The sequence below is a fragment of the Mytilus galloprovincialis genome, chromosome 3 (genome assembly GCF_965363235.1).
Source record: "Mytilus galloprovincialis chromosome 3, xbMytGall1.hap1.1, whole genome shotgun sequence".
NCBI lineage: Eukaryota > Metazoa > Mollusca > Bivalvia > Mytilida > Mytilidae > Mytilus > Mytilus galloprovincialis.
Window position 1 is genome coordinate 110600197 of NC_134840.1, and position 13791 is coordinate 110613987.

General features: G+C 31.3%; 1 protein-coding gene across 4 annotated transcripts in view; it reads left to right on the forward strand.

Annotated features, from left to right (window-relative positions):
• LOC143069775 (uncharacterized) overlaps window positions 1-13791 on the forward strand; it is a 68461-nt gene that overhangs the window by 34772 nt on the left and 19898 nt on the right. For 3 of the 4 annotated variants that reach the window (XM_076244550.1, XM_076244551.1, XM_076244552.1), the window contains exons 5-10: window positions 814-932; window positions 7266-7334; window positions 7757-7907; window positions 8542-8603; window positions 8895-9017; window positions 12117-12234. In XM_076244550.1, coding sequence (XP_076100665.1) covers window positions 814-932; window positions 7266-7334; window positions 7757-7907; window positions 8542-8603; window positions 8895-9017; window positions 12117-12234 — 642 coding nt within the window. Of the gene's footprint in view, window positions 1-813; window positions 933-3229; window positions 3366-7265; window positions 7335-7756; window positions 7908-8541; window positions 8604-8894; window positions 9018-12116; window positions 12235-13791 lie in introns of those variants that run through there. The other variant, XM_076244553.1, reaches the window with a different exon arrangement.

Genomic DNA, 13791 nt, shown 5'->3' on the forward strand with positions numbered 1-13791 from the left:
TGTGTCTGTTGATTATCGTGTGGTCATACTGTTTGTGGTTAAGACATAGTAAAAGTTGTATCTTTTTCCCTATAACATTACTAGACATACCAGTGGCAATACCAAACCAAAATGGCTCAATACATCTTTACAAAGCAAGTTGAAGAAGTTAAGATAGTAAAACATAATCAATTGATAAAATTATTTTGGGTTATTTAGAAAATTAAAGTTGTCTTTGAATTATCGGTAGTTATTGTTAGCCACTGCAAATCGGTGGACGTTTCGACCCCGAGGGTATTACCAGCCAAGAAGTCAGCACTTCGGTGTTGACATGAATATCAATTATGTGGTCATTTTTATAAATTTCCTATTTACAAAAGTTTGAATTTTTCGAAAAACTAAGGATTTTCTTATCTCAGGAATAGATTACCCAGCCGTATTTGGCACAACTTTTGGAATTTTGCATCCTCAATGCTCTTCAACTTTGTACTTGTTTGGCTTTATAAATATTTTGACATGAGCGTCACTGATGAGTCTTATGCAGACGAAACGCATGTCTGGAGTACTAAATTATAATACTGGTACCTTTGATAACTATTTAACCACAAACAGGCATTGCATATTATTTGCATCCCATGTCTTGTCTCTCAGAACCAAAGGGAAGCAACTGTCAAGAGTACTTGTGCGACGTACTATCACTTCAGTATTAGCCTACTTCTTTGTCAAAATAAGTAATAGTCTCAAGTTTGAAAAAAATACTTTTTGAATTATTTTAATTGTGGAGAATTTGCTGAAAGGGAGAGTTTTTTCAAACAGATATATTTCTAATTCCAGGAGCACAGGATGAATTGGACTTCAGTGATAGCATTAATATGCAACATGAAATTAACAACCTTCGGAAGGAAAATCGACAGTTACAGACACAGTGCAATCAACTGAAGGCTTTGTCAAATGTGAGTTATTTATAGCATAAAATCAACTGCTTTTAGGAATAGGTATAGCATAGTTCACAGTGTAGACTTTGGCAACGGTGAGTTTAGTGACAGTATAAAGGGGCAGCATAAAATTAAGTGTCTTAGGACGGAGAATCGTAGGTGACAGGCTCTTTGCAATCAACTGATTGCTTTGTCATATTATAGGTTAGTTGAGTGGCTGTAGATATACATGATATATACAGTCTGAATTCAGCTGCTTTAAGGTAGGTGTAGCTTAGGTTACTAAAGGCTTGGTCAAAGGTGAGTTGAATGTCAGAATAAACGTACAGCTTGAAATAAAAAAACTTAAAAAGGTGAGACGTTGGTTATTGTTGTAATGTGGTTATTTCAAGGCTTTGTCAAAAGTGAGTTCAGAGTCAATGTTGTTGTATATTATATTTGTTTTACCTTTGTTGTTTCGAACATATATCAGGCTGTTGGTTTATCCATTCCAATTGTTTTATGTGTCATTTCGTGGCCTTTTATATCTTACTACATGTACTATGCAATAATGTCTTTGCTCATTGTTGACTGTACCTATAATAGTTGACGTCTTCATCATGTTGTTTCTGGCGGACAGTTTTCTCATTGGCAATCATACCATATCTTCTTATTTTGATATCAACTAAAAGATTGCATGGTTTTATATAGACAGATAAAGAGTCAGTTTCATCAATTCTAGCTAATTAACAAGATGTAGAAATACCACATCCCTTAAAAGATGTAGAAAGGTCACATGAGATTCTTGTAAAGATGTAGAATTGTCACATAGGATTCCTCACAAGATGTAGAAATGCCACATTGAATCCATGACTAGATGTAGAAAGGCCAAATGAGATCCCATACAAGAAGTTGAAATGCCACATGGGACCCATTACAAGAAAATATGCCACATGGGGTGCCACATTTAATCTTCTAAGAATGAGTAGTATTACTGGCAATTCTTTGCAAGATTGAGAAATGCCACTGTTTAGATCTGGCAAGATTTTGAAATGACAGAAAACAGACAATCATTGGATGTATAAAATGTAAAACATTTTCATCCTACCTGGCCATTATATCTTTTTAGAAATAAAAGTTAATTTATTTAAAAAGTAAAATAGTTGAGAAATTTTACATTCCAATATATCATGTAATAAATTCCCCAAATGAACCCTACCATGATTTAACAAGGAAAAAACTTTAATTTTAAAAATAAAATCTGAGATTTTTACATATAGTTTAATTTAGCATGCTTGAAGTAAAATTACATTGCATTGTTAACTGTATTAAAGTTGTTTGAAATCCCATAGAATTGAAAATAGAATGTCCTTATTAAAAAGTTGTGAAATATTGTAGCATTGAAAGGGTATTAGAAATGTTTAGATATTGTATTTTAACATTTACAAGCGTTGTAATATTGACACAAGACAGGAAATTGGTTGTCGTTTTATTCTTTGTTGAATTTGACCAAAAACTTGTGTGATATTAATATAGAGCTACCTGTATTTTACCTGTGTAAGGACAAATCTATTCAAACTTTTATTACTCAATCTTTTTAACCGATCACATCATTTCAAGTGGGTTTTTTGTTTATTTAATTGTTTTATGTTCAGTATGTCAGCGTCGGATAGGATGTCGTAACTGTGAAATACTATTCAGGTTTTATAGAAATAGACGTGTAAGTACCTTAGTACTCTAATACTTTTATCTTAAAAAAATAATTTCAAGCACATATTAAAATTTAAAAAAATATAGCTAGACTTTTTTGAGTTTTAAGTCTTTTCAGTGATAAAAAAATATAAAAGGTATTGCGTACATGTATGTGTATATTTTTATCTCATGGCCCTGAAGTCCTACTTTTTCCATCAGGTTGAAAGCGCAATATGTTAGAAACATTTGAATATAATTTAAAGCCCCACCCAAATGATAATCCAATTAAAATGTCATTTTGTTATTGATTCCTATATTACATCACAAAAATTTTATTCAGTTTTCGCAAAACTGGCTGAAAAATATTTTGTGAATATGTACCTGTAAACACCTGCTATTATCTACCTTTATATTTCACCTGTTAATTAAGTAAGTTTAGATGATATTTGTAATCCCTACATTTAAAATTGTCATGACAGTTGGGCCCTTATCTGTGGTTAGATAGGTTGGTTTCTAAGAAGGCCATCGCTGATAAGACCAGCTAAAGTAACTGTTGTCAGTTGTTTATCATTAGCGTTACTTAGGACGGGAGGAATTCTACTGTGCATGTTATCAGCTCGGCTTTAATCTGCTCGGTGGTAAGACGGTACCATTGCTCTAGCTGGTACGAGATAAGCTAGGTCAGTAGAGGCCAGCTTTCCCAGGATGTTAGTTGCTGACTCACAGGATCTATTTCTCTCTCTGTAATTTTTATACGCCATAAATTGGATTCAGTACTAGGTACGTACAGTTTGCTTTTTAAAATGATATGTCTTGTCGATTCATTTTCTTGTCAGATTTGAAGGGAAGTGTCTGCATATGGTATATTTTAACATTTACATAATATCCATGCCAAATAAATCAGGTGTTACTTTATAGTTCTTGTAATGCATGAGGTTTTTGAAGTTCAAATGTTTTCTTGCAGAAGTTTCTTATTTCTGTCTTTTTTAGTTAACAAAGTTTGAAATGGTTTTTGAAAAACTCGAGTTTTGTAATCAAAATTTTCCAAGTCTGAAAAAAAAAAATGTTTCAAAATTTTCCATTTCTTAACATGCATTATAAAATGTCATATTGAGAACTAGCCATATTTTACTGTTAACTTTTAAGTTTAAATAGTGTAAAATAAATGATAAATGGCTTCATCCAAGGTTTTTGCAATGTGCATGGCGTGTCATGTTTATTGTAAGTTATGTAAAGAAAATCGCAAACTTAGCTCAAATTTGAATGAATTACAATGGTCTTGTCAATTTTATCATTTAAAATATAACAGTACAGGAAACGCGTTTAAAGTTAATTTGAATAATTTATGCGTGAAATAGTACTAAAAAGTTGGATTTTAAACTTGTATCAGATTACATGTACTTTGTGATATCAGAGAAGTTTTTTGTCATAAATTATTTTTGTTTAATTGCCTGGATATCTTTTCTGTAGTTTTGAATTAGAAAGAAAAAGATGGGTTTAAAAAAAGCAAAAAAATGTTATCTTTAATCTTTGAATTTACTATCCTTTATTAAGTAAAAAAAAATTAGAAATTAAGTTCATTTGGACGCAATATTATCAGCTTTCTGAAAACGATGTTGAATACATAGGCCAAGATGATCTTTAGAAAAAAAAAATAATCTTGTAATATTTTGACCTTTAAAGATCTCAACCTTATAGTTTGAACAATTGATGAGGAAGCTTTATATAAATGAGGAAGAACTGAGATCCACATTCCCGAAAACTTGATACCTTAAAGTTTGTCTTCAGAAATAGGGTAAAAATTATATGAGTTTAAAGCTCCGATTTTTTAACAGTTTTAGGCTATTTTGTTACAATTGTTAAATATAGAGTTACCATAAGTCACATGATTTCAGGAACTTGATTCGGATACCTGAGAATAGCTGCTTTTTTTTTATTTAAAAAAAATTATTTTAATTTTATTATTATAATTGGTCAATTTGAAGAAGGGTACTTGTTCCACTCTCCCCCTTTTAATCCGCTCATGAAAATTAGTCATTTCTTATGTCAAGTCCCAAACTGATTATAAATTTCTTTCACCTTTTGTGGTAGAGATATAGGTATTTGTTTTCAGATAAGAGCTTAAGTATTAAGTGACTCTATGCAAAATAATCCATTAGTCAGCAAAATTTAAATTGAAAGGTTCTCTTCCTGAAAAAAATAGGTTCTCATTTAAATTACTAAAGTTAAGACTAAAAGAAGACTTCTATGAGTTGATAAAGGACTGAAGATTTAAGGTAAATGCCGTTATAAATTTCAGTAACAAAAGCTAGCAGGTATTGATGTAATTCTCTTTATGTCTGATTTTATTTTATTGAATTGGTAATGAAAAGGCAGGTTCTATGAATATGTAACATGTAGAAATGTCCCTAACAACCCTATGTACTGTGTCAATATACAGAGTGAATTACGACAAGACGTGCTTCAATGCACAATAAAAGGCTTCGTAATGAAGGAAGTACTGCACCCTGTCTCAGGTAAAACTGTCTACCAAAACAACCCCCCTTTTTTTTACCTATCGGTAAAGGTAGGTGTGGACATTGAGGCTTATCAGTACTACAGGTAAATTTAAATTTGAATTTGAATTTGAAATTGAATTTGAATTTGAGTTTAAAAGTTTCCTGGACTGAATGACATTGCTTGTTAAAATGAAAGTAGACCTTTTATCATGTAAGATATGTCATAAAAATGCATGTCTACATGTAAATTGATATGACGCATGTCAATAAGTGGTATCTTAAATTTAGTTCAGACTGGATCATACATTTATAACTTGTTTCTTGTCTATTAATAGTTGTCATTTAAGTCATCAAACAGCAGAGTAGAAGACATTTATTTTCCCCGAGGCCAAATCTCCGTAATTTCATGGTTCTCATTCTTTGCCACTTTACCTTCTCTAGTCGCCTGAATGCAAAGAAATCATATATTCTTTCTTTGAACAATATTGAAGATTTTGTTTCCATACCTGCCAACTACTCAATATCTCCACGAGGGATTTTAAGGACAAGAGTCCCCAAATGCATAATTTATTCATGTCACAGGTGTTTTAATCAAATATATTCTGGTTTTTTTTATAAGAATTTCTAAAACGCCATTTTAATTCTTCAAAATATTTTTTGGGGTATTCAGTTTATAATATGGGTATTTCTTGAGTCATGCCAAACCCTCATGGTGAAAATCCCTAATAACCAGAGAAAGTTGACAGGTCTATCTTGGAGATTTTATAATTGGAAACATGTATTACATTTGTCATTCAGGGCTTTTTAAGTTTACTACATATGCAGGATGGGTTTTGTTCATTGTGGAAGGCCACACAGTGACATATAATTGTTTATAACATCTACATGTACCTCATTTTGTCCCTGGTGGAGAGTTGTCTCATTGACAAATGGCAATTATACAACCTCTGTATGTCTTCTTTTTCATTGGTCTGCCCTTTCATTGATGTATACCCCATATCTCCTTTTATTTGTACAGAAAATTTATTTATGCCTAGATGATTTTATGATCAAGACAAAAACTTTCATATCTACTTTTCTATATCAGATAATTTACTCTCTGATCAAGATAAAAACATCAAAATTTTAATCATCTTATATACCAGATCAAATTAGAAATACCGTTATCTTAATTTTATCTTTCCTTTTCTTTAGTGCAGTTATGTCACAGTATGTTATTTATTCAGACATTGCAAATAAGGTTTTATGTCAAATTTGAAATAGTGGTAAAATTACATACATGTATAATTTGTAATTCCAACTTTTGGTTTAAGTGTAAAGAATTCATGTTAAGGTTTAAAATTTATCTTTTCTTTTTCATGTCATTCTTATCTACTGTGAAGAATTATTTTGTGGAAATAAAAAATTGGAAATCAGAAAATTAGTATTTATACTCTACACTGTAACTTATTTTCACAGAAACTGTTTTCATTTTAGCCTTTTTGCCTCAATGCCATTTATATTGTTTAATACTTTGTTGGTGTTTTAAAAAATATTTTTTACTTTGTTCCTGTATTCATATTAAAATAAAATAATTTTTACTTTTTCATAAATTGCTCTGACAAGAATATACATATTAGTTTACAGTGGACAGGAAAATTAGTATCATACAGAGATTAGGGTATTTTCTGAATCTGGCAGAGTGAAACATATTCCTTCCCTCCCCCTCCCCCCTAAACCTGGGACAGTTGTGTTACAACATATGAGAACAAAATTTAAATATAACTTTTAAAGGGCTTAAAATTGACTCATTAAGAACGGGACCCATCACAAAACAAATATTTGGTTTGATAAACTCTGCAAATTTATACATGTTATATGCTGATTTTCTCATCTATGTAAATGATCTGTCATGGGTTAGAAAAAGTTGGATGGTAAACAGACTATTCTATAAAACATTGACAAAAAATCAATGCCTTGAAATTTAACCTTATCATGGAAATCAATACTTCTTACAGATGAATGTTCTATATTTTGACCCGACCACATGTTCTAAGTTTTAAGTGCTAATGATTTTTTTGTGGTAGAAGATACTTTGTTCTGATTTTTGTCGACCACATTTGTACTTTAAGTGTTTAGTGATATTTGAGTTGTAAAACCTGGCTTGTTCTGATATTTATCTTGTGCATGTTTTTGCTTTCAGTCAAGTAGTAATGTTTCAACAGACAATAAACATCAAAAGGAAATAGAAGATTTACAAAAGAAATTAAAGGTAACTTTTAATGATTTATAATGATGATTTATATTATACTAAAGTTTGTCGCTAAGATGAGTACAATACAATTTCAGAAAATAATTTCTTACAAGATAAATTTAAAAAACGAAAATGCTGAATTTGACTTGCTTTATCTCAATTAAAGCTGATTTTATTGAAAATGAAATATCATTTCACACTTTAAAAATAATAAGAAGTGTCAAAATTTTTCCACATCTGAATTGGGTTTAAAAATTGGGATGTCTTATACATATCATTACACATAAACACAAGAGGAGTGCTGAAGGGCTAAAGTTGCAGGACAAAAATCAGAATGTCAAAAATCTAGAGGTCATATTACTTCACTGAAAAAATTATATGGGATAGACAACACATTTTAACACAGGGGTTCCATTTAAAAATTCATTTTTTCTTTGTAGGAAGTTACTCAACAGTTGGAAACAGAAAATGAGAACCATCAGCATGAAGTGGCCTCATTACAAGATGTCCACCGTCAAAAAGCTTCCATTCTTAGGAAAAAATTCAAAGATGAAATTACACAGTATCAACAGAAAATCAATGAATTGGAAGGTAAGTCCTTTCCCATAATGCATTGCTTTAAAACGAAAATTTCAGGGCAGAATCAATTTGCACCAATTACAGTTTTGAAAAGGTATCAATTGCACCACTATCTATCTTTCTGATGGTATTAATTGCAACAATAAATGTAATCAAATTGCGCCATTTTTACCTGTGTATTCTTTTTATCTATATCATACATGTAACATCTCCCAAATATCAAAGGTGATTTTAAAGAGAAAAAACTGACAACAATAAAATATTAGAAAGCATTTGTTTAGTAATACATCAAAGTTTGTTGAAGAAAATTTATCATGTAATGGTAATGTGCCAAAATAGGGAATTTAAGTTTATCCCAACAAACATTCACTTTTTACTTAAAAAGGGAAAAGTTTAAGAATGGAAATATAATGTGTACTTATTGTATTTGTATACGACTGCAAAAATTGAAAATTTGTTCGTTGTATATTGGTATCACGTTGGTGTCGTCGTCTGCGTCATCGTCGTCCGAAGACATTTGGTTTTCGCACTATAACTTTTTAAGTTTTAGAGTCATTATTCTCATTAAAACTACAGTTTTATTTTGGAATAACTGATTAGGGTAAATGTCTTTGAAACATTACTAAGATATAATATTTCTTTTTAGATGGTTCTGGAAATGGGGACCAACAACATGTGGTTGTTAAAGAGTCAACAGAATGGAAACAGGTAAAAATTATTTCTATTGAGTTTCATCAAAATACTTTTATTTTGCGCATTCAAAAATTGTGTGGGTAGGAGGTCAATATTGTGCAAGAATTTTTCAATAACTTTCACAACAGAAAAACGTTTTATATATATTCACTTTCCTTTATGGTTGATAAAAAGTTCATTTTAACAAGTATGTTATATAAAAACAACATAATATTGACTTTTCATGTGAAAAAGAACTTGAAACAAAAATAAATCACTTATCTCAAAAATTCTTTAATAAAATGGTTTTAATTTATTTTCTTATAGTTAGAAGAAAAGCTGAAATCATTGGAGCTTGACCACAACAAACTGAAGAGAGATCATGACATTGTGTGTCAGGAGTTAAAACATGCTAAAAACCAACTCTTGGATCAGCTAGACTCCAACCATGTACATATTGTTTTATTTTTTTACATTAGTAGGGAGGTGGGGTGGAAATTTGAAAGGTTAAGAAACATGAGTTTATATTAAGAGAATTGACATGACCATGTATTAAAGAAATATAGTTTTTTTTTTTTTTTTTATTGCTGACCTGTATCTTAACAGTTGTTAGAGTTGTCTTTCTTTTTGGAGGTTGAATAATGCAAATTGCTAGTAAAAAATGTGCTATAAGAAAAATTTGAAAAAGTTCAGAAGTATGATTGAGAAAAATTCAGATATAACTGAAGATTCCAAGTGTCAACAAAATTGCAGTTTGAAAAATACTTGAAAGAAATTGAAAAAAAAAAAGAATCTTTTAAAGAAAACCAAGGAAAAAGGGGAATAACTGTTATCAAACATCCAACTACAAAATTTTGGTGGTGATGGAGACCAGTTCCGTTGTCATTTTACAAGTGTTAATTGTTGTTTGAAAAAAAGCATGTTGTTATTAAGGATCTATCAGTTATCTACCCTCCTTTCAAAAAGAACGAATATTAGCCTGAACTAAGGGGAGATAATTTGAATTGTTCCTTACAGTAACTTGATCAAGAGTGGTAACTCATTGATTTTATCACATGTCATCGTGTTGCAGCTATTTTATCAAACACATTTTCCATTCAAAGTTTAGGAGTTTATTTCTGTCAGCATAATTATTTTGATTTTTTTTCTAGAACTATCTTTTCGTGATTTTGAAAATGGTTAATTCTTTTAAAATTGTGACAATAGATGTTTAAAATTAAATAACTGTTGCAGTAAAAATCACTCAAATGGAACTCATATTTAATTAATGCAAAGTTATTTTTAAACAACTTCTGTAAAATTGACAATCTTAGTACTAAGAATTTAACACTTGTAAAATAATTGACGAACATTTGAATGGCCTACTGTTTATTTCCCATTCTTTAGTTTTCTCTGCATAATTATGTACATTCTTGTTTCACTGTAGCTGTCTGCATGTAAATCATAATTTGTGGTTTCTTAAGACATGCATGATTTCTTCATTATGTTTAATTAAAGAGATGAATTTTTACGACAAGCATGGTTTTCTTCAATGTGTTTATTTCAGAGAATGAATAGAAGTATTGTTTTCCTCACAGCAATTAACAAATGTGTTCCAAACTCCAACTAAAAGCATGACCTTCAAAGAATGATTTTATTTATTTTGGTGTAAAAAAAATAAACATGTTACTCAATATCCAAGGTTCAGTTTTAAACAATGAAGATTTTATTATTTCAATTACAATATAATATTAAGAAAAATACATTTTCCCAAGCGCTATTGTTATGAAATGTTTACGTCTGAAGAGGAACCTCTAGACATAACCATATTGGTTAATCTCCCAATAAAGAAAATAAAAGAATAAAAGAGTAGAAATTTAGGCTATGTGCATTCAACAGTCTGTATTTGTCTGTTTGTTAAACTGTTGTGCACATTCCCTCTTGCATTAAGTTGTAGGGCGTGGAAGAATCAATTAATTTCATGATCAAAGTTTAAGTCACACCCCAAAGCTTAAGAGATGAACGTTTTAAGGCACCTCATAATTAGTTTCTTGCAAATTGCTTGAATATGAGGGATGTTGAATCCCTATTGATTTATATGGCTGCTGTAGATCACAGGCTTTTGAGATTGATAAATTCAGTAAGCCTTGCTTAGCTGCAATTTTTGCATTTAACATTCTTCAAATATTGCCCAATGCATGGATAGCTTACTGTGGATTCATTAATATTTGTTGGATACCAATTTTCGTGGATTTCGTGGGAACAGGGGAACCACGAATTTAAATGTTCAACGAAATACAAATTTTCCTAAGGAATGCATGCAAACTTTTCCAAAACAACGAATTTAAATATCCTCGAATATGTGAGTTTTTCGCAATCCACGAAAATTGGTACCCACGAAAATAAATGAATCCACAGTAAATCCTCTTTGATTCAATGTCTGAGGTCATAGACCCAATGGTCACAGTTGATAATAAGACTTGTAAGCACCAAATAATGCAAATCCTCCTTAAGAATTGCCTAACACTTTGCCATGGCAGATGACTTTAATCGTAAATGACTCAAAAACAGAAGCCATAGGTTAAGGTCATAATATAAAATTAACACCCATCCTTCTTACTGAATTTTAATATTTTTATCTATAGTCGTAAAGGCTAATTGAACAGTGATCATTTTAAAACATAGGTCTAATGTACTAACATATTTAGAGGGTCAGGGGCCAGTAATTAGTTAAGCACACAAAAAATGTAAGATGACTTTAAGTAATGAAACAAGCATAATTATTTTGAAAATTTAATGAACTGAAACCTTAGAATTGAGTAACTTAGACCAAATTTCAGGCCCAATCTTTGGAGATACTCGGTGATCTACGAACATTTCGTAGAAACATGGGATGTGAGATGATAAATCGTAGACAAAAACTGCTGGAGGAAAAACAGTACTTTGTTCAGCAAATCATTGACTCTGTTCAACAGGTTAGACATTTTATGTAGGTTCTTTTTAATTAAAAAAAAAACAATTATGTCCCTTATAGACTGATTTCCAAGAGTTGTCTCCCATATAGACTGATTTCTTCAGAGTTTAAAAAAAATTCCTATATTCATAGATACTATTATAAATACATTGTATTACAAATGTTCACAATGCTTAACATCTTTAAAAATGAGTTTAAAGTTGAAATCCTATCTTACACAGACTTTTTTTATATAAAAATATAATTTATGAATCCTTCTCTGAACTCTTGTATTAGCATGGCAATTATACTTATAATAATACAAATCTTCAGTCCTCATAGGTGTTTGTAAACATAGCAGTATGTTTTAGAAACATATTGTTTTATGAAATAAAAGGTACACAATTTTCCCCTCAAGAGACTGCTTAGACAGTAACCCTTTCAAAGGGAGATAACTCATGTAAAACTATTCAAAAGGCTTTAAGGGAAAGTAATTGTTTGAATTAAATGTTGTGTTTATATATACATATTCTTCATCATAAACAGCAAAAAATAATCAAGGATCAGAAGTGAAATTATTGTCAAATAATCTTATAAATATTTTTTTCCTTTAACAGCAGCAGGAAATAAAATCTGAGATAAATGACCTGGAGGGTGAACAAGACCGTGTGATTTCTGAAGCTGACTCCATGGTTACAGATTTGGGGAAAACCCAGCAACAGAACTCTACATCAGGTAATTAGAAAAAGACATAGGTTTAGTTTAGTAGGCCCCTAAAATTATCTTAAGTTTAGAATCAGACATTTAACTTTGTCAATTGAAATTAGTTATCTATACTATTAAACGAGAAGACCTCATTTTGGGTGTCGCTTCTCCTCCTTCCACAATAAATTAATCATCATGCCTCTGTGTCCTATAGGTAACATGTATAGTCGCATTTGTCATCCATTCTTATGATCATTCAGTTGGGGTTATTTTGGGATAAAAACGAAAAAGAATGCGTCCGGATATTTTCCCGTCATTGGACAAAACTTTAAGTCAGATTAGACTTCCGGTTTGTATTTTTCTGTACTTTGAACATACAAAGACTATGAATAAAGTATATAAATTTGCTTTCTGCTGTCATTTTGAGTTCTAGCATGTATCATCCTTGCTTAACGTGTTTCAGTTTGGGTTATTGTGGGAGGAAAACGAAAATGAATAATATTTGCTATTTACTATCAATTAGTTTACAGTGGCGGATCCAGAACTTTTCATAAGGAAGGGGGGCACTGACTGACCTAAAAGGGGGGGGGGGTCCTCTCATGCTTCAGTGATTCCAAATATAATCAACATTTTTTTTCAACGAAAACGGGGGCAGGACCTCCAGGCCCCCAATGGGATCCGCCTATGGTTTATAATCAACGGCGGTCACTGCGGATATATTTCTGTACATACTTACATACATTTACTATGAATAACTGTATTTGTTATAATTTACTATAAATTCCTTTTCTGTGCCTTGAACATACAAAGACTATGAATAAAGTATATAAATTTGCTTTCTGCTATCATTTTGAGTTCTAGCATTTATCATACTTGCTTAACGTGTTTCAGTTTGGGTTATTTTGGGAGGAAAACGAAAATGAATAATATTTGCTATTTACTATCAATTAGTTTACAGTGGCCGATTCAGAACTTTTCATAAGGGAGGGGGGCACTGACTGACCTAAAAGGGGGGTGGACGTTCCTCTCATGCTTTGTGATTCCCCATATAATCAACAAAATTTTTTCAATGCCCCCCCCCCCCCTTTGGGATCCGCCTATGTATGGTTTACTATCAACGGCGGTCACTGCGGATATATTTCTGTATACATACATTTCCTATGAATAACTGTATTTGTTATAATTTACTAATAAATTCCAATGGTTATCTTGGGGGGGGGGGGGGGGCTCTTTACCATTATTCATGGCGTTCACTGATGTATATATATACTTTTTATAATACTAAAATTACGAGGTCCAATTTGTCAGCCGTCATCACGTAAAAACGACGAATCAAAGAATTCAACTTTATATATAACTAATATAGTACAAAGGTGTAGATTAAAAATTACACCACTCCAGGTCCGGGTCGAGTCCGATACCGATACTAATAGTATATTCACCTGTTACCTATTACCTTATCTGTATGTTCCGCATCTGACAGGCGCAACAACAAACGGTGTATTCAGGATTAATATGCTATATACACGGGTCACAATCACAGGTTTGACACTACTTAATTGTCAAATTGTTACCTATTGTAGTATT